The sequence below is a fragment of the Moschus berezovskii genome, chromosome 3, assembly GCF_049115385.1.
Source record: "Moschus berezovskii isolate FMDL1 chromosome 3, NW_MosBer_1.0, whole genome shotgun sequence".
NCBI lineage: Eukaryota > Metazoa > Chordata > Mammalia > Artiodactyla > Moschidae > Moschus > Moschus berezovskii.
The window spans coordinates 95,368,849-95,394,204 of record NC_142462.1 but is presented as its reverse complement, the minus strand read 5'-3'; the positions used below and the strand labels follow the sequence as shown (position 1 = coordinate 95,394,204).

At 37.9% G+C, this 25,356-nt stretch overlaps 1 protein-coding gene across 5 annotated transcripts in view; it reads right to left on the bottom strand.

Annotated features, from left to right (window-relative positions):
• Nucleotides 1–25,356, bottom strand: part of CPED1 (cadherin like and PC-esterase domain containing 1) — a 345,074-nt gene that overhangs the window by 215,444 nt on the left and 104,274 nt on the right. For all 5 annotated transcript variants that reach the window (XM_055421173.2, XM_055421169.2, XM_055421170.2 and 2 more), the window contains 2 exons: nt 16,738–16,870; nt 14,703–14,871 (listed from right to left, as the gene is read on the bottom strand). In XM_055421173.2, the coding sequence (XP_055277148.2) occupies nt 14,703–14,871; nt 16,738–16,870 (302 nt within the window). The remainder of the gene's footprint in view (nt 1–14,702; nt 14,872–16,737; nt 16,871–25,356) is intronic.

The following is a 25,356-nucleotide window of genomic DNA, read 5'->3' as shown; positions in this document are numbered from 1 at the left end:
TGAATATCCGTTAACCTCCATTTTTCTTGATAGATAATTGACACTTGTCCATTGGGTTTTTTTGCATTAAAGGAAATAATAATTAGCAAAGTATTCATTAGGGTTAGGTTTCACCTTTATGTTGTCACTACAATGCATATATATAAAATGTGCCCATATCAGATAATTATATCAGTTCACTTCATTAGTTCAGAAGAGATAACAATTAACAAATATGGTTTATATAAACTCACTGTATTATTCTCTGTTGTAGAATCCACTCAAATATTTCTTCAAATTTCAGTTTTTAGCAAGTTACAATTAATAAGATACCTTCCGTAAAAATGGTAATGATAGACAATCATTCATTGACTAATATTTTTGGTGCACCTGGCACTCTCCAGAGTTTGCCTACAGTTCTGAAAGCTTAGGGTCATATGTTTAAATGGTCATTTTGGATCAAGTAAATGTGACCATAATTAATGAATACTTTTCTTCCTATTTAGGCTAATAATCCAGATTTCATATAAGAATAAGTGAATGAACGTACAGAATTACTTGAAAGCTTTTATGGAACAAGGTAGAAATGAATGAGTGAACGAAAGAAATGGAAGTTGTCAGCACAAGAGATGAAGCTGCCTTCAACACACCAACGCCATTAACAGCATAACATTGGTTTGCATTTATGCACTTTAAAATCCGGTGCAGTTGCAAAATAATCATTCTTTTTCTAGAGCAAACAGATCTGAAATAGTATTTAACATCAGTGTGGGTTGATTAGATAAGTGTTAATTTTTCAATTACTATTTGGGTTTTCATTGTAATTCAGCTCTAGTCACATGTTTCTTTAATTTTATGCTGGTTATCTATAATTCCTATTTATATAAAATCATACTTAAAAATGAACACCCTGATGCAATTTTAAAATTCAATCCAAGAAAGAGTAGACTAAGTAATACATCAACTCATTTTACAAACTCCCAGAAGCAGGCTTTTATTCACATTCTTCCTACAGCTGACATAAATCTCTCAGGCCTACAGAAGAGCCAGATGCTCAATGAAAAAGTCTTTTACAAGGTCGCTTCCATAGTCTGCAGTTCTAGACGTAAAATGAAAATCAGAAGAACACTTCCTCAAGTTGAAAAACTGTATTGTAACTTGATACCTGCTTCCAAAGATGTTACTCATTTTTACCTTGGGAATATTTGAGCTATCTCATCTGACATTATGAAAGGCACAGCATAAATATCGACAACAAATGAGGCTAACTTCATCCCTGCAACTGTGTCATGTTTCCAAAACTGAATAAGAGATATATGCATCCATTAAAAGGGGTCCTCGTAAATAACAACATGCCCCTCTCTGCCAAGGTTCCCTGTCTCCTTTGTGCGCATCTGCTGATTCCATCGACGTGAGAGGGAACTGTGGGCACTGGAAATGGAAGAATGGTCCCCCGAAGGCCACTGCAGTGGGGGCGGACAGCTGCTGATTCAGAGACTGGGCACGAGCTTGCTTTACCTTTGCTTTACATTGGAGATGATTCTCACAGATACTACTGACTTGAGCAAAGCCAGCAATGTCCTGTGTTTTCCCGTTTTTATCAAAGTGGCCTTGGCTAGAAATTCAGATGACGATATCTGTCTATTACATTTACTGGAAGGCCACTAGAAGATGCTTGCAAAACACAGGGGCTGAATTAAAAACGCTTTGGGAGTGAATAGCCTTGGGCAATTTCTTCACATGGTTAAACATTTTTAAATGATCGCTGATGGAATTCTTCCCAAGTATTTATCAAGAGCTGATTACATTCAAGGAATTATCCTCATGTAATTTTTGAATACCAAATATCAACAAAAGAACATCTTCGAATATGGAATTGTGGATCAAAACAGGAATTCATTTAAATTATAAGGCTTTGGCTAGGTCTTCTTGCCAGGAATCATAAGTCACTCCAGCAATACATTTTCATCAAAGCAGTCAGCTATGATCACAGGCATAAAGAATCTCCAGACATCATAAAGAAGTTACAGATAAGAGTTTCCTCTCTGTTGGATAACTTTACAGTGGATGAAGGGATAATTCTGTCTTTTCATTCTAAGAGCCAAATTTAAATTTCTTGCAGTTAATCTGTATGACCTGTGTTTAAAGACAGCCGTGGACATATTTGACTGAAAGTTATAGTTAGAATGGCTAGGAAGAGTTTGACTGGTCAATTCATAGGTGTAACTGGAGTGTTTTATAATTGAATTGAGAGTTTTTTTTCAGGGAAGAAATTTCTGAATAAATTATAGCTTGAAGTTGGATTTATTCACCAGGAAAATGACACTGCCTTAACAGCAGCAAAAATAGTTGTTTTAAAACTGAATCATAGGATATAGTAATCAAATCTTGCATTTGCCATTAATTTTCTTACCCTTTTTCCATCCTCCCCTGGTACATTTGAACAGTCTTTGGAAATCTCAAACACTTATATTTTAAAGTATTCATTTGTACAGAAGAGGATTTTAGAAAAATTTAGTTTATAAAGTTTTCTACTTCCATTATTTCTCAAATTTGCATTGATGATATTTTTCAACTCTCTCTAAAGCTTTACCACATAGAGTATCTCAGCAGCAGACCTAATTGGAAATAAATGAGCTCACAGTTAAATCTGTTACTACTTTCATACTCCTTTAGCTGCCAGAATGTTCTATAAATGGCCACTGATAACCAGTTTAGTGGGCTTGCTTCACTGCCCAGTGCATAAATCACTAATGATTCAGCCCTTGGATTCAGGAGTCAGTACACAAACACACAAATTATGTCTTGTGGAATTTTCAGAATAGTATTTAATAAAACATTGGTATCACCTGGTTGGGCTTCCCTAGTAGCTCAGTCGGTAAAGAATCTGCCTACAATGCAGGAGACCTGGGTTCAATCCCTGGGTCCAGAAGACCCCCTGGAGAAGGGAATGGCAACCTACTCCAGTATCCTTGCCTGGAGAACTCCATGGACAGAGAAGCCTGGCAGGCTACAGTCCACGGGGTCGCAAAAACTCAGACACGACTGAGCCACCAACACACACATATCACATGGTTAGTCTTTAAAGTAGGTCTTGGTCCTATCCGTCATATTAGCATTGAAAACATTTCCATGTATTTTTTCACATCTAAAAATATCACATAGAAGTTATATTTTGGAAGATGGGTGAGTGATTTAACAGATAAGTATAATCTATGTGTTTTAATGGAAGCTATAAGTACTTCAGTTGAAGGGTAAAAAAGTAGGCCCTGGCTTTCTGATCTATCTGCAGCATGAAGTATAACTCTGGCCTCTAGAAGGAAATCACTGCTCTCCGGCACATTAACCCAGGAAGCTGCACTACCTCCCCTTTGAGAGCAGATAACAGTATTGCCTAGAACAGTCAGGCAAGATCTTGAAAAGACAGGATGAAAATGACAAGAGCTGCGTGCTTTCATGTGCTAGGACTGTAGCTCGCATCTGTCCTGCAGACATGACAAAGATATGAATAAGAAGAAACAACATAGTGAATAAAGCATGGAAACCTAAAGAAAATCAAACCACAAAGACCTTTCTTTTCATACAATTTTCCTTCAGGAAATTCTTTCACCAAAAAAAAAAAAAAAGTTATCATTTCTGCCAGGGTTAAGGGATGTAGTACTTAAATAAAGGGAAAAAAAAAAAAACAAAACCTTAAAAACAATTACCTGGAATATCTAGGAACTTCAGTTTCCCAGCAAGATGGTGAACTATTATAGGTTAAGTGAGACTGAAGTATGAATTTAACTAAAGAACAAATCAAAACTTGTGTGACAGTGATCCTGAAAGATATTTTGAACTGGCTGGGATGGCAGTGGCCGTGGGCAGTGTTAGTTGCTTACTCATGTCCAACTCTTTGTGACCCCATGGACTGGAGCCTACAAGGCTCCTCTATCCATGGAATTCTCCAGGCAAGAATGCTGGAGTGGGTTGCCATTTCCTCTAAGGGATCTTCCCAACCCAGGGATTGCATTGCAGGCAGATTCTTTACCGTCTGAGCTACCGTGGGCAGGGATGACTGCAATCAGAGGAGAGTGTTGCCAGAGACTTCTTTGAGAGGACAGGTTGCAGTAAAGCATATTTGCTTCCCTCCGGCCTCTCCTGGGTGGTCCCCAAGAATAATCACTGACTGCTCCTTCTCTATTAGGGCTGTGAAGCCTACAGGACTCAGGTTGCTGAATGTCTCACTCAGGTGAGGAGCTGATGAGATGTGTGGGATTACATCACATCTGGCATTCATTTCTCCACCTCCTTCTCTCCCAAACCCCAAGGTTGATGAATTATAACGAAGGGAACTGTCTCCTCCCACGACTCTTCTACTTAAGGGATCAGGGAGTGAGATTCTGAACACAGAAGTCACCTGATAGCCTGGTGGCAGACAGAGATGATGAAAAGGGCTTTTACAATGCCTGGAACTCACCTTCAGCCTCTTTTGTCACTGTTGTGGGTTTTTAAAAACATTTATTTATTTGGCTGCATCGGGTCTTAGTTGTAGCGGGTGGGACCTTTCACTGCAATGCTCAGACTCTCTAGCTGTGATGCACAGGCTCCGTAGTTGTTGCATGCAGGCTTAGCGAGATCTTAGTTCCTCAGCAGGGATTGAACCCGCGTCCCCTGAATGGCAAGGTGGATTCTTAACCACTGGACCACCAGGGAAGTCTTCCATCTCCTTCAGATTTACCTGACCTTCCCCTGATATGATAACTACTAGAATAAATAGTATCTGAAGGATAACTTAAGCTCAAAGAACAAAAGAGGGCACACGTGAAAAGAACAACCACCTCGAAAAGAAAATAATAAACTAAATGCCATATATCATGCTTCTAAAACCAATGCTTTTTTTTTTTTTTAGGTAATTAATTTATTTTTTATTGGAGGCAAATTATTTTACAATATTATATTGGTTGGTTTTGCCATACATTGATATGAATTTGCCCCGGGTTTACATAAGTTCCCCCTCCTGAACTCCCCTCCCACCTCCCTCCTCCCTTTATCCTCCCTCTGGGTCATCTCCGCATGCCAGCCCCGAGCATCCTATAACATGCATTGACCCTGAACTAGTGATTCGTTTCACATATGACAACATACGTGTTTCAATGCCATTCTCCCAAATCATCCCACCCTCACCCTCTCCCATAGAGTCCCAAAGACTGTTCTATACATCTGTGTCTCTTTTGCTGTCTCGTATACAGGGTTATCATTTGCATCTTTCTAAATTCCATATATATGCGTTAGTATACTGTATTGGTGTTTTTCTTTCTGGCTTACTTCACTCTGTATAATAGGCTCCAGTTTCATCCACCTCATTAGAACTGATTCAAATGTATTCTTTTTAATGGCTGAATAATACTCCATTGTGTGTATGTACCAAAGCTTTCTTATCCATTCGTCTGCAGATGGACATCTAGGTTGCTTCCATGTCCTGGCTATTATAAACAGTGCTGCAATGAACATTGGAGTACACGTGTCTCTTTCAATTCTGTAAAACCAATGCTTTTAAAGCCATGCTTCGAAAGCCACTGGGGCTCTGTGGCTTTGGACACAAGCTGTGAACACTGGACTTCTAAAATTAATGAGCTAGGCATTTGCAGCAACATGGATGGACCTAGAGATTGTCATAATGAGTGAAGTAAGTCAGACAGAGAAAGAGAAATATGATATTGCTTATATGAAGAATCTAACATCAGCAATATGTGAATCATGAACTTCCAGATGTTCAAGCAGGTTTTAGAAAAGGCAGAGGCACCAGAGATCAAATTGCCAACATCTGCTAGATCATGGAGAAAGCAAGAGAGTTCCAGAAAAACATCTAGTTCTGCTTCATTGACTATGCCAAAGCCTTTGACTGTGTGGATCACAATAAACTGGAAAATTCTGAAAGAGATGGGAATACCAGACCACCTGACCTGCCTCTTGAGAAACCTGTATGCAGGTCAGGAAGCAACAGTTAGAACTGGACATGGAACAGACTGGAACAGACTATTTCCAAATAGGAAAAGGAGTACGTCAAGGTTGTATATTGTCACCTTGCTTATTTAACTTATATGCAGAGTACATCATGAGGAATGCTGGGCTGGAAGAAGCACAAGCTGGAATCAAGATTGCCAGGAGAAATATCAATAACCTCAGATATGCAGATGACACCACCCTTATGGCAGAAAGTGAAGAGGAACTCAAAGGCCTCTTGATGAAAGTGAAAGAGGAGAGTGAAAAGGTTGGCTTGAAGCTCAACATTCAGAAAACGAAGATCATGGCATCTGGTCCCATCACTTCATGGGAAATAGATGGGGAAACGGTGGAAACAGTGTCAGACTTTATTTTTTTGGGCTCCAAAATCACTGCGGATGCTGATTGCAGCCATGAAATTAAAAGACGCTTACTCCTTGGAAGGAAAGTTATGACCAGCCTAGATAGCATATTAAAAAGCAGAGACATCACTTTGCCAACCAAGGTCCATCTAGTCAAGGCTATTATGGTTTTTCCCGTGGTCATGTATGGATGTGAGAGTTGGACTGTGAAGAAAGCTGAGTGCCGAAGAATTGATGATTTTGAACTGTGGTGTTGGAGAAGACTCTTGAGAGTCCCTTATACTGCAAGGAGATCCAACCAGTCCATTCTAAAGGAGATCAATCCTGGGTGTTCACTGGAAGGACTGATGCTAAAGCTGAAACTTCAATACTTTGGCCACCTCATGCGACGAGTTGACTCACTGGAAAAGAGTCTGATGCTGGGAGGGATTGGGGGTAGGAGGAGACAGGGACGACAGAGAATGAGATGGCTGGATGGCATCACCGACTCTGTGGACATGAGTTTGAGTGAACTCCGGGAGTTGGTGATGGACAGGGAGGCCTGGCGTGCTGTGATTCATAGGGTCGCAAAGAGTCGGACACGACTAAGCGACTGAACTGAACTGAACTGAACTGAAAAAGAAATGATACAAATGAACTTACTTCTTACAAAACAGAAAAAGACTCACAGACTTAAAGAATGAATTTATGGCTCCCAGTGGGGAAGAGTGGGTGGAAGGGAATACTTAGGGAATTTGGGATCGGTATGTGCCCCCTGCTATATTTAAAATCGATAACCAGCAAGGACCTTCTGCATAGTTCAGGGAACTCTGATCAATATCATGTAACAAGCTAAATGTCAAAGAATTTGAAAAAGAATAGAAACATGTATATGTATAACGGAATCACTTTGCTGTACACCTGAAACTAACACAACATTGTTAATCAACTATGTTCCAATATAAATACCAAGTTAAAAAATTATAAAAGAATAAAATTAATGGGTTAGGAAGTTAAAATAAGCATGATTAATATCCTCATATTAGAAATAATGGTAGATGCTAGGAAAATGAAATATAGAAAAGGATCATTAAAAAGAATTGAGAGGAAAAACAGTAAGAAATCAATAGCTGTAAGTAAAAATGTACATAGTTCTCAAGTTGAGAAGGCAATGGCACCCCACTCCAGTACTCTTGCCTGGAAAATCCCATGGACGGAGGAGCCTGGTAGGCTACATCTATAGGGCCACAAAGAGTCAGACATGACTGAGTCACTTCACTTTCTCAAGTTAAAGGGTATTCAGTTCAGTTCAGTTCAGTTCAGTCGCTCAGTCGTGTCCGACTCTCCGCGACCCCATGAATCACAGCACGCCAGGCCTCCCTGTCCATCACCAACTCCCGGAGTACACTCAAACTCATGTCCACAGAGTCGGTGATGCCATCCAGCCATCTCATTCTCCGTCGTCCCCTTCTCCTCCCGCCCCCAACCTTTCCCAGCATCAGAGTCTTTTCCAGTGAGTCAACTCGTCGCATGAGGTGGCCAAAGTATTGCAGTTTCAGCTTTAGCAACAGTCCCTCCAATGAACACCCAGGATTGATCTCCTTTAGAATGGACTGGTTGGATCTCCTTGCAGTATAAGGGACTCTCAAGAGTCTTCTCCAACACCACAGTTCAAAAGCATCGATTCTTCGGCGATCAGCTTTCTTCACAGTCCAACTCTCACATCCATACATGACCACATTAGCACATGCAATGAAGGGGTCGAAATTTGAACAACAGAGGAAAATACTGTGGCAAAAATATTGCAAGAAATAATGGAAACAAATTTCCCAGAATTAAAGAGTAAAGACTTCAGACTTAAACTGAAAACACAGATAAGAAAAGAAGCAAATCTAGGAGGATGCTGTGAATAATCAGGGGATGTGAAGGTGACAAATTCCTTGATGAAGTTCGATTATGGCTTTGTTTTTTTAAGAAAATAGCCCCACCCAAATGATTATTTCAATCAGAATTTTTAAATCTACACTGTGACGATGGAATGTGGAGAAGTGTTAGAGACAGCAAATGACATTAGTCCTAAGGGGGCAGAGCGGAAGACACTAAAATTTAAGAACTTAATAGGAGAAAATAAGCATGCATGTATGTCTCAAATGAAGGATATCCACAGTATATTACATTAAGAATATATAACTTTTAAGCTAACAGAAGTAAATTTCATCTCTACAGTGAAAAACAGGAAAAGATATTTTAAATGAAACAAATGAATGCACTGAAAATTTAAAAAAAATAAGATAGTAGGAATAAGCCCTAATCTATGCAAGTCAATTAAAAATCATAAATTAAAAAATGAAGATTCTCAGATGGGGTGAAAACAATAAATTTCAAAACTCTACTGACTATTAATACATTTACTACAAAGACATGTCAAAAGGGAAAATTTTTAAAAACATATGCAAAAACAAAAATATGAACCAAAAGAAAATTCACAAAAATCTTAACATAGACTAAAATAGAATTTAAACAGTCGTATCCTAAGACAAAAGAAAGCTAAATAATAGTGGCTAAAGGAACTATGGGCTTCCCAGGTGGCGCAATGGTAAAGAAACTGCCTGCCAGTGCAGGAGACTCAAAAGACATGGATGCGATCCTTGGGTCAGGAAGACCCCCTAGAGTAGTAAATGGCAACCCTCTCCAGTATTCTTGCTTGAAAAATTCATGGACAGACGAGCCTGGCAGGCTATAGTCCTGTGGCAAAGAGCTGGACACGACCGAGCACACGTGCACAGAGAGGAACTGTGGAAAAAGAAACTGTAGCCATCATAAACAGGTAACAAACAACATGATTTCAAAATATTCAACTAAAGAATGACAGGGAGAAACAGACCAGCAATTTCAGTCAGAGATCTTAACACATTCCACTTGGCAACTATTAGATCAAACAGGAAGAAATCAAGTATCTGCAAAATATGATTAATAAGTGAGCCTTTAAATACATATAGAATTCTATACCCTTGTAGACTTTTTGTTTCCAAGCACTCATGGAAGATTTCTTTTAATATAAAGATTATTAGTCAGTAAGAGAAAGCCTGGATAAATTCCAAGATACCAGTAGCATACAGGATTTGTCCTCTGATAATAATGCAGTAAATCAGGAATTCATAACAAAAGGATAGCTGAAAAAGAATCCTTTGTTTATAAATTGAATACGTTATCAAATACCTTGAGCTAAACAAGGCAATCATAATGAATTTTAAAAAGTATTTAGAATTAGATAATTCAAAATTTATGAGACATGACTAAAGCAGGACATGAAAGGAATGCGTAGCTTTAGCCATTTTTGCTAGGAAACAAAAATGTTAAGCATAAAGGAGGCAAACATTCAAATGAGAAAATAAAAAGGAACAATAGAGCAAACAATATACTAGAAGCCAAGAAATGATGCAAATAACAGCATAGATCTGTGAAACTGGGAACAACATCAAAATGATGAAAACAATTAACAAAGTAAAAAACTAGCTTCTTTAAAAAGACTTAACCAACCAGCAGAAAAACTTCTGATGATTTTAATAGGAAAATAACAAGAAAATGCATAATGCTTATCTACAAAGGATAAACTGAAAAAGATGAAATAGCTGTAAACACAACAGATATAAAAATAAAAACGTTATAACCTACTATAAAGAATTTTAAAATTTGATGAAATTGGTAACCCCTCCCCCAAGATACCAAACTGTACATGAAGAAATGGAGAACTTAAAATCAACCAAAATGTTTTCAATAAATTGAAATGTCAATGCTGTTTTTAAAAAATCCTTCAAATCTATTTTTTCAAGAGACTTGTACCAAATTCTTGAGGGCAATCTAATTTCTCTCTTATATAAGCTGATCCAAAAAACTGAAAAAGAGTGAATGTTATCCAGTTTAATTTTATGAAGCTACAAATAATGTAAACTATAAAAACCATGAGAAATATAAGAAAATATAAGTCCACATCATTTATGAACATAGGTATAAAAATTGTAAAAAAAATTCAACAGAGTATTGAAAATAGTCCAGAAAAATCAAGTAGGTTTCATCTCATTTATGCAGGGAGTTTTTAATCAGAAGAAAATCTAGTAACAAAATACACCAGATAAACATGAGGATAACCATGATTAATTGAAATGTAATGATAGACCCACTGCAGTTAACTGTACTATTCTCTTCGCTTTGGCAGAGATTGTAAAGCTTAAATACCAAAAACCTACTGTAAGCATTTTACTTAACAGAGAAACCTGAGATGTGTCCATCTTAAATGATCCTCAGCTCAAGAACACTATGAATTCTACTTTTAAAGATAGTATTGGCTATCCAGAACAACATTAGTCAAGAAAAAGATAAAAAAGGAAGAAGAAAAGATAGCTAAGAATTAAAAGGAAAAGAGATTACCATGGCTTTATTTGCAGATAAAACATCTAGTAAAACCAATGATATTGATAGTGAACTTACTGAAACAAGTTTATCAAACAGAAGTTCAACTCTAAAAGCAGAATTTCTCTATCCTAATAATGGGCTTCCCAGGTGGCACTAGTGGTGAAGAAACCACTTGGCAGTGCTGGAGACAAAAGAGATGCGGGTTTGATCCCTGGGTCAGGAAGACCCCCCCAAGAGAAGGAAATGGCAACCCACTCTAGTGTTCTTGCCTGGAGAATCCTGTGGACAGAGGAGCCTGGCAGGCTTCGGTCTGTAGGGTTGCAAAGAGTCAATCATGACTGAAGCAACTTAGCATGTACACATATCCTAATAATAACCAACTGGAAAATAGAATTTAAAAACCAATATCAAAAAACACTTTAGGGAATCTCGAAGTAGACTTAAGCAAGACTATATAAGATCTCTGTGGAGGGAAAAATAATAAACTCTAACAAAGGACAAATAAAATGACCTGAATAACATACAGACTTAATATTATGAAAATCAGTTCTTCAAAAATTAAACTATAAATTCAATGTTATTATATATTGAAACTTCAGTAGGATTTTAAAAGTATACTTGATATTCTAAAATGTTTATAAGGAAATGTCTACCATATAGTTAACCTAATCCTGAAAAGAAAAAGTAAAAAAGATGAACCTCCCCTGTCAGCCATGAATAAATATTTATATTGTCAAAATAATAAAAACAAGTGGGCCAACTGAAACAGAACAGAAATCCCAGAGGCATCCCCATATACAGGTGGAGTCTTATACAATGCATGTGATATCGGATTCATAGGGAATAACAAGTTTTTAGCTCATGAGAATCAATTATATAGAGAAAAAAACTGCATCAGAGGTGGAACTTTAATTGAATTAAATATTTATATGTTCAGAAAAAATTATTAAGGTATTGGACAAAATGGAGAAGCACACTTTTGTGATTTAAGAGATAAAAAATGATTTCTGAGACCAAATTTCTGAAAAGGAACCATAAGGAAAAAATTAATTTGATTAATCAGTTGAAGATTTCTTATCAAAGCAGAACACTGTAATAAAGTTAACAGATGACAAGTTGAGCTATTTGCAAGAACGAGTTCCCACTTTTCACTTGACGCAGTTGGAAAAGGTCACATATTGGCCTAATTGTTGGGGCATGGAAATGGATATATGCATTCTGAAGGGCAAACTGGCATTATTTAATTCAGTCAAATAAACCCCTATCTTATGACCCAGCAATTCCAGCTCTGGGTATGTATTCTTTAGAAAATGATATGCAGGTTCATAAAGAGACAAACAGAAGGATTTGTACATTTGAAGTATTGTTTGCTTCAGCCAAGAGTTGAAGCAATCAGGATGTCTATCACTGGAGCTGCTGCTGCTGCTGCTGCTAAGTCACTTCAGTCGTGTCCGACTCTGTGTGATCCCATAGACGGAAGCCCACCAGGCTCCCCTTTCCCTGGGACTCTCCAGGCAAGAACACTGGAGTGGGTTGTCATTTCCTTCTCCAATGTGTGAAAGTGAAAAGTGAAAGTGAAGTCGCTCAGTCGTGTCCGACCCTTAGCGACCCCACGGACTGCAGCCTACCAGGCTCCTCCATCCATGGGATTTTCTAGGCAAGAGTACTAGAGTGGCTTGCCATTGCCTTCTCCGGATAGGTAAAATACAATGCAGTACACATTAGCAATACCATAAATCAGTGAAAAGTAACACAGAAGATGCATACACAGCAATGTGGACGGTTTCTTCCTAAAAGTATGCAGTGCTGCATTTAAAAAAAAAGGTTAGAAAAAAATTATCTAATACAATTTATATACTAAAAATACTGACATGTATAACAAAGAAGCTTATTTTACAAAAATATGCACAAAAAGATACACATTAAGTCATTATAATGATGGCCTTTGAGGGGCTTCCCTGGGCTCAGATGGTAAAGAATCTGTCTGCAATGCGGGAAACCCAGGTTTCATCCCTGGGTCAGGAAGATCCCCTGGAGAAGGGCATGGCAACCCACTCCATTATTCTTTGCTGGAGAATTCCACAGACAGAGGATCTGGGTGGGCTACAGTCCATGGGGTCACAAAAAGTCTGTCACGACTGAGTGACTCACACTTGAGGGGAAGGAGAATTAAGTGGGAACTGGGAATAAAATGTAATAAATAGAATAGATAAAACAAGAAGACTGCACACACAGATGTTGCAAGTTCTACAAGGACAGGGATTCTGATCTCTGCTCAACAAATGTTTTCTAAATACATGAATGTGACATGAATTGAGGAATATGATTCTTGTATCTCTCTATATCCAAGTTCCAATTACTTGGTTGAATCATAGGGAATTGTAATTTTTTGTAGGTCACAATTGTCAGCAATTTCATATAATTCAATTTAACAGAAAAGGGCAATGAGAGAATAATTAATTAAAGATTCTTAGGGAATATAAATAGCCACTGTGAAGACTTGTAGGAGATAACACAAAAGACAAACCAAATTAGATTCCAGTTTTTCATGATTCATTAAAAATCATATATACTGATATAATATACTGATTATTGTCCTTAAATTTAACTACCCTTAAGACCTAAGTCATCAACACCATTTCCTTACAACATCTGTTATCTATTTTACTAAATAACCCTTGCATCTTTTATCATGCTTATCTGTTTTTTCATTGACAATATTTAAACGTGCCTTTTAAAAATCTTTCACTGTTGGAAGATTTTCCAAAACTTAAAGTGTAGTTTATGTAAGATAACTTCTGAAAAGTATCAATTATAGTCACTTTTAAATCTCTTGAAATTATAAGAGGCACTTGTGCCTTCTTTTTATTAAACCATTTTATTCAGATTAGAATACAAAAATCTGTACATATTTAATGTATACTAGATGATGAGTTTAGAGATACGTATACACCCATGAAACCATCACCGCAATCTAGTTATAAACATATCTATCCCCTCCAAAAGTTTCCCTTAAGAACACTTAAAATCTATCCTCTTAGCAAATCTCAGTATTATTAACTATAGGCACTATACTGTAAGTATACAGATCTCTAGGACTTATTTAGCATAACTGAAATGTTATATCCTTAGACTAACACCTCTCCAGCCCCTGGTAACCACCATTCTATTCTTTGCTCCTGTGAGTTTGACTAGTTTAGATTCCTTCTATAAGTGGAATTGTGCAGTTATTTGTTCTTTGAAGGCATTTTGTTTGATTTTATAGAAGTAATTGTTCAGAAAACAGATAAGAGGAAGTGGGAGGAAACAGAAAGAAAGCATGTATGTATTTCCTCTTACCTGAAATCTGGACAATTAATTTTGTAAAATCAGAAACTCCTTAAAATTTATCAAATATACTCTTACTAGACTTTATTTTCGACTGAGCTAAGCTGAATTACCTCTTATAACTAAACTTTTTGGAGGTTATTATTAAGTTCTTCCCTGAAAACTTTCTCATCATGCTTTATATCAGGGCTCACTATGTCAGGCATCCTTGAGAGAGTTGTTTTTAACTCAACAAATATTCCATATTGAATGGCAAAATGAAATAGGCACTATGCTTCCTAAAAATAAAGCAAAAAGCATAAGGGCAAAACTATATTTTCCTTTGTTGCACTGACTACATTTTTCTTAAATAGAAAGTCAACTCAAGAAAAACAGACCATAGCTGAAAACTAGCTTTATAATGGGTCAAAGAACTGACTAAAATGATAAATTGGAAAAAAAAAAAAGATGTAGCCTTTGTGATCCTGAGTGAAGCTGTTTCTAGGTGATTTTTGAACTACACTTATTAAATGAAAATCTCTGCTCGCAGCAATAAAATGATACAATCTTTGTTCCATGGGAGTTCATAATCATAAAGGTCAAAAAAAGGCAGCCCAACTCACTTTACTTATCTTCAGTATACTTTGTGGGAAGTAACTGCTTCGATGGAAATTTTACCTTGACAGTGAAGCGTTTTTTCTTTGGTGGATTCCAAACCATGCCAGTCGAATGAATGAATGCACGCAAAGGAGTTAAGGATGTCACCAGTACATATGCTTTAAGAATTACAGATAAATCTTTGGCTCTCAAGAGTGTTTCTTGGGGAGCAAGGGCTGTGGTTTGATTCCTAAAAAATACAAAACAAAATTAAAGCTCCATAATTTAGAGTGAGTATGTAATTTGTAAATTACCTCAGCACTTTGTACACTCCATCTTTCACTCCTTGGACCCCAGCCTTTAGTGCATGGGCTTCCCTAAACAAAGGCTAAAATAATACCAAAAATAAGATTTAAAGATCTAAAAAAAGATTACATTAGTCACATCTGGTACCATCCCAACAAAAGAGGTACATATAAAAGTTTAGGAAACCCCTGAAATCTTCTTGCTCTGCCCTTATCTACCTTTGCTCTATCTTTTCCTCTACAAGTTATTATTTCTCAGTAGTGGACAGATCATGAAAAGTGTGCCAAAATACTTTCCCCACTAATTTGATTCTACTCCTGGTGACTCAGACGGTAAAATGTCTGCCTATAGTCCGGGATTTGGTGATGGACAGGGAGGCCTGGCGTGCTGTGATTCACAGGGTCGCAAAGAGTCGGACACGACTGAGCAACTGAACTGAACTGAACTGATAGTTTGGGAGATCCAGGTTCGATCCCTGGGTTGGGAAGATTCTCTGGAGAAGGAAATGGCAACCCCCTCCAGTACTCTTGCCTGGAAAATCCCATGGACAGGGGAGCCTGGTGGGCTACAGTTCATGAGGTTGCAAAGAGTTGGGCACGACTGAAGCGTGTGAGCACACATGCACGCAATAATCTACACCACATGATCATTAAGGGTTAATTTAAGGAATGAAGTTTCAGGAAACACTTCAGTCTAAAAAAGGAAAAAGTAAAAATAAAAACACTAGTTGAATATTTTGTGATGAATAAATAGACTTTCATCATGTGTGTATATGTGTTAGTCTCTCAGTTGTGTCCTCCTCTTTGCAATTCAACTCTATGGATCATAGCCCGCCAGGCTCTTCTGTCCATGCAATTCTCCAGGCAAGAATACTGGAGTGAGTTGCTGTTCCTTCTCCAGGGGATCTATCTGACCAGGGGATCGAACCTGCGACTTCCACATTACAGGCAGATTCTTTACCGTCTGAGTCACCATGGAAGACCCCATCCATCATAAATGGTACCAAAATGTATGTGTGTGTGTGTGAATCGATCAGTCGTGTCCGACTCTTTGCGACCCCATGGGGTGTAGACCACCAGGCTCCTCTGTCCATGGAATTCTCCAGGCAAGAATACTGGAGTGGGTTGCCATTTCCTTCTCTAACCAAAATGTATAGCTATTTTCTCTTCTGCACCCTATTTCTGTATTTCAATTATCTAAGTTTGGTCAATGAAAAGAGAGTGCTAGTTCATCTTTTGAAGTCTGCATAAGCAGAAATGCATATGATTCTTCAAATACTACCTAAAAATTATAAAATGACATGAGGCAAACTGTTTTGCACCTTGGATAAGATAATTAAAATCTCTTATTTTTTCACTGTAATTTATCTACATGACAAAATCATTTCCCCAGAAGCAACTTGAGTAACTTGGTACCCTACAGTTGTTTTCTTAGAGCCCTAAAAATATAACTAGAAAAAAAATCATTCAGCCATACTCATAGACTAAGGCGTGTTATTTGAATATAAAATGGAAGTTAAAATTTATAGTTTCCCACTGTCAAGCTTTTAAATTAAATTTCCATTAATGTAACTTTCTAGATAAGAGTCCTATTTACCCAAATGTTTATTCTATGGCAAGAGAGGTTTGAATTAATCTAGAAGAAAATGAGATGGTAGCATTCTTTATTAAGAAGACATAGTTGAAAATTTATGTAACAGAACCAAAAATTTCAAACATGTAAAACCCCTAGATGTGTCTAGTGCTTTTTTTCTTATTGGCTATCTTCTAAAATGCATGCCTGGTGTAACAGTTCAAGATGATTCGCTTACAGCTGTTCACGTCTCCAGTCCCCTGATTTCCACATATGCGACTTCAGTGTTTTTAAAAGGTGACTCGAAGTCCTCAGCTTTAATTGTATGCTCTGATCCAGACACACAGAAGGGCTCACCAGAAGTTGCAGCTCTGGAAAGATTCAAAAGAGCAAAAGATAGTCATTTTATTGTTTCCTTTTGGAGTGGTTTCCAAAATAGAGTCTGCTGTGTTAACCTCCTGGGTCCAAGGGAAATAGGCAGCAAATTTTCTCTCCATTCTGAATCAAGGTTAGATCCATCAAGCATGAAGGCATGTTTAGAGAGGCCTTTGCTTAGTGGTATGTTCTCTTACCATATACTAGTAAAACAACTGTAATAACATTTAAATGTTCTTGCTCAGGAGGGGAAGTAGATATAATGTCTCCCTCTCCCTCCCCAGGAGGGTCTATCTTCTGTACGGCTAAGAGATGCACTCTGGATTCAGGGAATGGTGGTGTAGGAACTGACTTCTGTTTGTGATAAGAATACTACTACATAGACAACTTGAGTTGACTTCCTGACAATGCAGTCCTCCAAAAGCTAGAGTCTGTCATGCTTCTTGACACTGATAACCTCAAGAAGAGTGCTTCATTATTTTGCAGAATATTATTTGTGCTTAGTCGCTCAGTCATGTCTGACTCTTTGGGACTTCATGAACTGTAGCCCACCAGCCTCCTCTCCTCTGTCCATGGGATTTTCCAGACAAGAATACTAGAGTGGGTTGCCATTTCCTTCTCCAAGAATATTATTTAGTGAGTTTTTTAAGTGTATAAGAGTAAAAACCAACAATGATGACTTATTTACGGACACATATTGATAGAAGGTAATTCTGTATATCCATATCAGCGTATACAGAATTATCTTATACTTCTTAATGGTTTGGGGTGTTCCATTTAATGAATATATTTAATTTAACCATTTCCTTATTGCTGTGTGTTTAGATGATTTTTGTAATGTTTTTCTTCTGCTATTTCAAAAGTACTATAGTGAACACTCCTAACATCTAATCTGGTGTACTTTTACAAGTTTATCTAGGGATGAATTCAAATCTATATGTGCAATTGTTGTGTCAGTGGGTAAATGCATTGTAAATTTGATCAACATTACTCAACTGCCTTCTAAAAAGGTTGTCCCAATTTCACTCTCTCCAACAGCATATTAAGAGTTGTTGTTTCCTTACTGCCAGGTCACAGAATTTTATTTTTAAATTATACAATTTATCGAGCTCCCCAAATAGAACAAAGCCTTTAAATCATTTCCCCCCTTGTGAATGTTTCATCAATACTAACACAGTCTAATTTAAAATACTTCATGCTCTTAAGTAAAAGTCAGCAGAAGTCAAGCTGTTCAATGTATTCCCATATCTCATTATTTAGCACAGTGTGATCTTTCTCAAAAAATGATAGCCTATTTGTAAGACTTCCTTATTAATGAAGTTCTAATATATCATAATAAAGGAAATATTCAAATTGCTTGTTTCTGGAGTTGACAAGTGAAGAGCCATTAAGGTAATTTCTTTCCCTGAGCATCACAACTACAAGAGAGTTTAAGCATTAATACAATCCTTTACCTTTGCAGTAAGAAAATGGTGTTCTTCCCCTCGCACCCCTACAACTATATAGACATGGGTGGTTCAGTGGTAGAATTTTCGCCTGCTATGCAGGAGGCCAGGGTTCGATTCCTGGCCCATGCAGCTACAGGGTCCCCTTGGGCTTCCCAGGTGGCTCAGATGGTAAAGAATCTGCCTGCAATGTAGGAGGCCTGGATTTGATCCCTAGGTCAGGAAGTTGTCCCCTGGAGAAGGAAATGACAACCCACTCCAGTACTCTTGCCTGGAGAATTCCATGGACAGAGAAACCTGGCTACAGAAGGTGGGCTACAGTCCGGGTTGCAAAGAGTTGGACATGACTAAGTGACTAACACTTTCACTTTCCCTTTTACCTTTGCTACCAGGAAGCACAGCACCAGTTTGAAGTCCAAGCAGAGGTGACTTTGAAGAACCTAAACATATTAAGTGTTTCACCAAGGTAGGAGCTCAATGGTTTTGAAGAAGTAGTCAGCAAATATGTCAAAAGAATACGTGATTTCATGTCATCTTAGTTCAAGTAGAGAAGCCTAAACATGTAGTTGAAGAAATCCAATGTAGGAACTGCCAAGAATATGTCAAATTTCCAAATCAGCCCCTGAAACTGTGATTGAGTACTAAAACTGAATATTGATTAAAGTAAATTTCAACAATTCTAAAACAAAAATCAAACAAAAATCCCCACAACTCTAATTAGACCTCCCCCAACACCTAAAATTATTTCGTTTCCCTTGATTACAGCTAAAAATTAAAAATAAGTTCCATCAATATCTTTTAAAATTGCAACTACATTTTATCAAGCTTTAATAAATAAGTGTGGAAGCTTTAAGTATCCTAAGTTCTTATTTAACAGAGTCAAAAATTTGTTGGTAGTCACTGTAACCTATAATGTTATCACATGTGTGCTAAGTGGCTTCAGTCATGTCTAACTCTTTTGACCCCATGGACCGTAGCCCACCAGGCTTCTCTGTCCATGGAATTTTCCAGGCAAGAATACCAGAGTGGGTAGCCATTCCCTTCTCCAGGGTATCTTCCTGACCCAGTGATCAAACCTGGGCTTCCCGCACTGCAGGCAAATTCTTTACCATCTGAGCCACCAGGGAAACACATAACCTTATCAGGCACATCTGTCAAGGTCTTCTCAATAGACCAGTTCAATCCACTTATTTCAGTATTCCCTTCCCCCTATCCCTTGACCCCCAAAAACACAGAGGAGCCTAGAAGTCTCCTAACAACAATGTCAAAACCAGCTTCTGGGTTTGGGAGGCATTTAGGAGATGAGGTGCTATTTAGTCTTCTAAATGGCCTTGCAGTTCATTAACATGTGCTTATTTTCAGAAAGTAATTAAATACTGAGGGCTCAGTGTCCATCTTTCGGGTTTTGCTATCCCACACTTTGAGTTCTCAATGGGTAGCAGATACAGATGTGAAGTATCATACGTGCTCTTATCTATTGACTATTCTTGGCTGATCTGAAAGAGTCCTGAAGCCATAACTTGACTGCTCACTTAGAGTAAGAAGGAACAGTTTGTTAGAGATTCATGAAGACTGGTCTTTCATACATTCTAATATCTGGTTGGCTGGGTCCTAAGTACCTGCTGACTGTTGTGTTGTTTTCTGTAAAGGAAGATTAAACTTGGGGTTTCATTTTACTTCTTACCAACCAATGATTAATGGGCTTGTGACACTGTCAAGGAGTCTTCTAGAACACAGGATGTCATTCTCCAGGAATCTTTTGAACTTCCCACATCACAGACCATAAGACTGATACAAGTAGGCAATAAATATCTGTTGTAGCAATGAAGTAGTTTGGGGAGGGGATGGTGATAAGCTAATGTGCAGTTGGAGAACAATGAGCATTTCTATGTATTAAAAAGATTTTATTTTGTTATTTATTCTTTCACTTCTATGTGGCATGTAATTACATACATCATAGGCAAAGACTAAACACTGGAAAACACTTGTACTAGCAAAGATTAGCTGCCAAATTTACACTGTGTTTGATTTAATGTTTTACCCTGTGGCTAATAATGAATAGGAAAGTAATAGTGAAAGTATAATTATATTTCACAAGTGTTTAAATATTGTCTTGCATTTCATATTAGGGAGCTAAATTTAGCCAGTAATTTCTTACTTTAAAACTTCTAGCGAAGATAAAAGCCCTTAATTAATAATTAACAACTGGTTTTGAGATTAGAAGTGTAGATAAGTATTTATGAATATATTCACTGTTCTTCCTGCAGGAGGGCGTTTACAAATCTTACTCCTTAGCCTGCAAGATAGCCTCAGAACTTTCATGTACAGCAAATTTAAACAGAACAATTGATATATGTAGAAGCTAAAGTTGTAACCAGGAAATAACTCTATCAGTCAGGGCACTGGGAGAAAACAGACGGATGACAGAGTCAAAGGAATAAGTGAAGACACTGCCAGAGACTAACTAACCAAAATAGATAATCAACAAGGGCCTACTGTAGAGCACAGGGAATTCTATTAATACTCACTACTCTATAATAGGGCTTCCCAGGTGGCGCTAGTGGTAAAAAACAAACAAACAAAAAAACCGCTTGCCAATGCAGGAGACAAAAGAAATGCAAGTTTGATCCCTGGGTTAGGAAGATCCTTTGGAGAAGGGCCTGGCAACCCACGCCAGTATTCTTGCCTGGAGAATCCCATGGACAGAGTAACCTGGTAGGCTATAGACCATAGGGTCACAAAGAGTCAGACATGACTGAAGCAACTTAGCATGCACACACTCTATAATAACCTGTATGGGAACAGAATCTGAAAAGGAATTAGATGTATGAATGTGTATAACTAAATCACTTTGCTTTCACCTGAAACTAACACAACACTGTGAATCAACCATGCGTGCGTGTGTGCTCAGTCACTTCAGTCATGTCCTACTCTTTGCGATCCCATGGATTGTAGCCCGCCAGGCTCCTCTGTCTGTGGAATTCTCCAGGCAAAAATACTGGAGTGGGTTGCCATGCTCTCCTCCAGGGGATCTTTCCAACCCAGGAATCAAACCCTTTTACATCTCCTGGATTGGCATGTGGGTTCTTTATCACCAGTGCCACTTGGGAAGCCTGAATCAAGTATGCTCCATTATAAAATTAAAAAGACAGACTATCAAAGAAAGAGTGGATAACAAAAGCAAGAGTAGAGTTGCTAGAAAACGCCAGGCAGTGAAGCTCCCAGGGCTGAACAACAGAAGCTCTCACCACCCCTAGTGCAGGAGGGAGCCGATTAGAGACCCAGGTAAAAGGCACAGCTGTGGGAGAGGACACAGAGAAGCAAGAGTGAGGGCCACAGGGAGAAGTACCCAGGCACTTCCAAGCCAGGGTCCTGCAGGGAAGCAGCCAGGGAATAAATGCTCTCCCCGTGAGCTCTGGTCTCCACTGGCAGGGATGGTTTTTCTCTCACCACCTCAACATGGTGTTCGTTAGAGTGGTGTGATTTGCTGCGACCTCATCAGGACACTGAACCACTGGGGCAGCTCCAATGGAGGTCAGAGATGGACACCTCAAGGTGAACTGTCTAACGCCAAGAGGCCTCATAGCGGCAGAGCCCCCGAGCCCATGCTGAGCACAGGAAGCCAAGAAGAGAAGGTCACCAGCAGACAGCCAAGGGAATGGCTGCACCTTGTAAGGAAGGGGCCATTCCATAAGGGAGGGTTTCAGGACCCAGGTTTTGTTTGCTTCTACCACACAAGCTGAACCCAGGCCTGAGAAGACATGGGTGAAACCCATAAAGACATCTGTTCTAAATTGGCCAGCTCATTGTAATTTAGTCGCTAACCAATATATTTTTTTTTAATTTTCAAATGATATTCCAAATAACATTTATTTTAAAAAGTCTAATTCCTGTCTATAAATGGGTTCTTTTTCATAGGTTATATGACCATGAGCTAATTCCTTAAATTTTCTAGGTTCTGTGTCTTTATGTGAAAAATGAGAATAATAATAGTAATCTTAAAAAGAAGAACCTACCTCATATGAATGCTGACAGGATTAAATATAGCATTTCCTTTAAAGTCCTGTGCAGAGCACTGGGCATATGTTAAATGTTCAAAAAAACATGTTAAATAGCTACTGGTTGTAGTAGTTTAGTATAATCTTTTTCTATAGCATAGAAAACCTGTTTGTCACTTTGGAAGTTTCGAAGTGTAACTAAAATGCTATTCCTTTTGAATTCATCCAACACTTAACGGGTTCTCACCACTGTTGGCTATCTGAAAAAGGCTAATCTATTAAATTTTCTTTTATGTGATTCTTAAATATCTGACATTTCACATTAGTTAGTTAAGAACAAAGCAGAAGTATGTGTAATTAGCACAAATATGTAGTCTAAAATTAAACATAGCAGCCTTACTGTAGAAGGCCTATGAGGACAACTTTTAGTGACTTTCCTCAAGTTTAGCATTGTGGTTGCCCAGTAAAGCTGTTAAGAGCGTTCTTTATTAAGGATAGGTTTCCATAGATGGGGTAAACCGAGGGCTAACCCAGTTACTGCAATATTTATGTCTGTTCTTCTGTATTTTGTTCAGGAAAAGACTTTTGCAAACAACTAGTACAAGGAGTCAACAGAAACAGATCTTAGTTAACAGATTTATTACACATAAATAAAACTCTCTAGACAATTCGTGACACATGGATGAAACTCCCTGGACTATTTCAGACCTACACTTGAAGTTAAATGCTCTAATCTGAGGATTTACATACTTCAAACACATCAATTCCTTAACACAATTTTATTTTTATTTTAAGCAAGTGGCATTAGCTAAAGAGTACCTTTGAGAAAATGGATATACCAAACACATAAAGGCATGATTAATACATAATTCTAGGCTGAAGTCAGGCAACTCAAAATTCCTGTTTTGAGACCTGACATTATTATATTATTACCTCTGTGGCTTTGATACCAATAGTTGACACTCTATAGTTTCAGCATTTCTTTCCTGTCTCTGTTACTACATAAGGGTGTCAAACCACAAATACAAATGGTATAGTAATTCAGTACAGTATTTTGGGGGAAAAGAATAACTTCCACTTTATTTTATAGGAAATGAGATGCAGTCCACGTCCTGATGTAAGTGGAGACACAATCTGAGCCATAAAAATGACCAGATCAATTTCATAGCAATGTACTTTAAAGGAATAGTCATTGCATAAAGTTTCTACCTACTAACCAATCAATCAATCAACTGCTTACTGAGAATTCAGTAAAGTAAATGCAAGCTATAAATGCCCTCTTTCCTGTTCTTTTTCAGTGGAAGTGTCAAAGTCATGCAATTCTACAAAAATAATTTTCCCCATGGACTGCTCTGTGTGTTGACCATGACAACATAAAAACCTTGAATTCTGCTCATTTTCCTTGGTAATAAAAGCTATGCCTAGACAACGACTTCAATTTTCTTGCCATGTGACTTCACTGCAATGACCAAATAGCATGAAAGATTGTTTTCTTACCTTATGGCAACTTAATTTGCTTTGATGCTTTTCTACATAAATTTTCCAGGGGAAATGAAAAGGGAAGAAAATACTTTACAACTTCAGTAAGACCAAAGATGAATAATTTGGTATAAATCAGGGAGCATCATTAATAACAATTTGAAACACAACCTCCAACAAATATTAGTACCTAGAGTGCAACAAATATGATAATAGAGTAGCTGTCTCAGCCCGCTCACTGTGAAAATAAGTTAATCACTTTATTAATATTAAACTTTTTCTCAGGAACATTTTCTGGAGTAAACTACAAAACTTCGTTGATATCATCTACATCAGAATAAGTAATGACTTATTCGAGATTTGTAACAGTGATTCAAAATTCTTTTTAAGTATATTGAAGTCAATCTCAATTTAAATGTAATACACAAATACAGTGAGTCATTGTGCCTATTTTAAATGAAACCATGCATGAAGTCAATCTCAATTTAAATGTAATACACAAATACAGTGAGTCATTGTGCCTATTTTAAATGAAACCATGCATTAACATAGCTCTTCTTTAATGGTAACTTCACAGACCAATTCCATCTTCAATTTTCACCCTATATTTTGGTATAATAAAGTATACATGATCTTTCTATAAATTTCCTTCTCTACTCCTATAGTATTTACAAATAAACTTATTATATGTGAACCCATACATATTTAAAATATCAATATTTTCATAATATCTGACACCAAGAGTGAGACAAATAGAGAACATGCAGCGACTACAGGCAGTTGCCCAAATGAAATCTAATGAGGGCCAGAGGTCCTAATGCCAGAAATAGGTCAAGAACATGGCACTATGTCAGAAAATATTTCTGGTTATGACACTGAAAAAATATATTCCAACGGAACCATTTTGTTCTCCAGTTCTTTCCCTCCAGTTAATCAGCAATATGATTGGAGTCCGTGGCTGTCAGGTTTAGCCAGGTGACACAGGAGTCCACTCTTCATAGAGGAGGACACAGACAAGGGTCAGAAGCCAGGCAGGACCTGATCAGAGTTTCTGAAACATTGTCTCAGTTCCACCCTGAGCAGGGTGAGCCATCAGCCAGATACATTTGGCCTATTTTGCATCTTTGGGGCTTCCCTGGTGGCTCAGTGGTAAAGAATCCACCTGCAATGCAGGAGTCGTGGGTTCAATCACTGGGTTGGGAAGATTCCCTGGAGGAGGAAATGGCAACCCACTACAGTATTCTTACCTGGAGAATTCCATGGACAGAGGAGCCGGGCAGGCTACAGGAGCCTTTGCACGAAGCAGCCTTTGTGCAAAGGAGCCTTTGCGACCTTGCAAAGAGTCAGACACAACAGAGTGACTGAACTAACCAACTAACTAAACCAAAGCGGGGAAGAGTCTTCATATCCGAAATGTTAAGTAACTGTTGGTCCTTAAAGATGTTAATTAGGTGATTAATTTGGAATTTTTCCCCCTAAACTCTCTATTCTGGGTAGAATTTAGGCCAGGACATTAAACTCAAATAACCACTTTCTAATATAAGAATACTCTTCATGTTT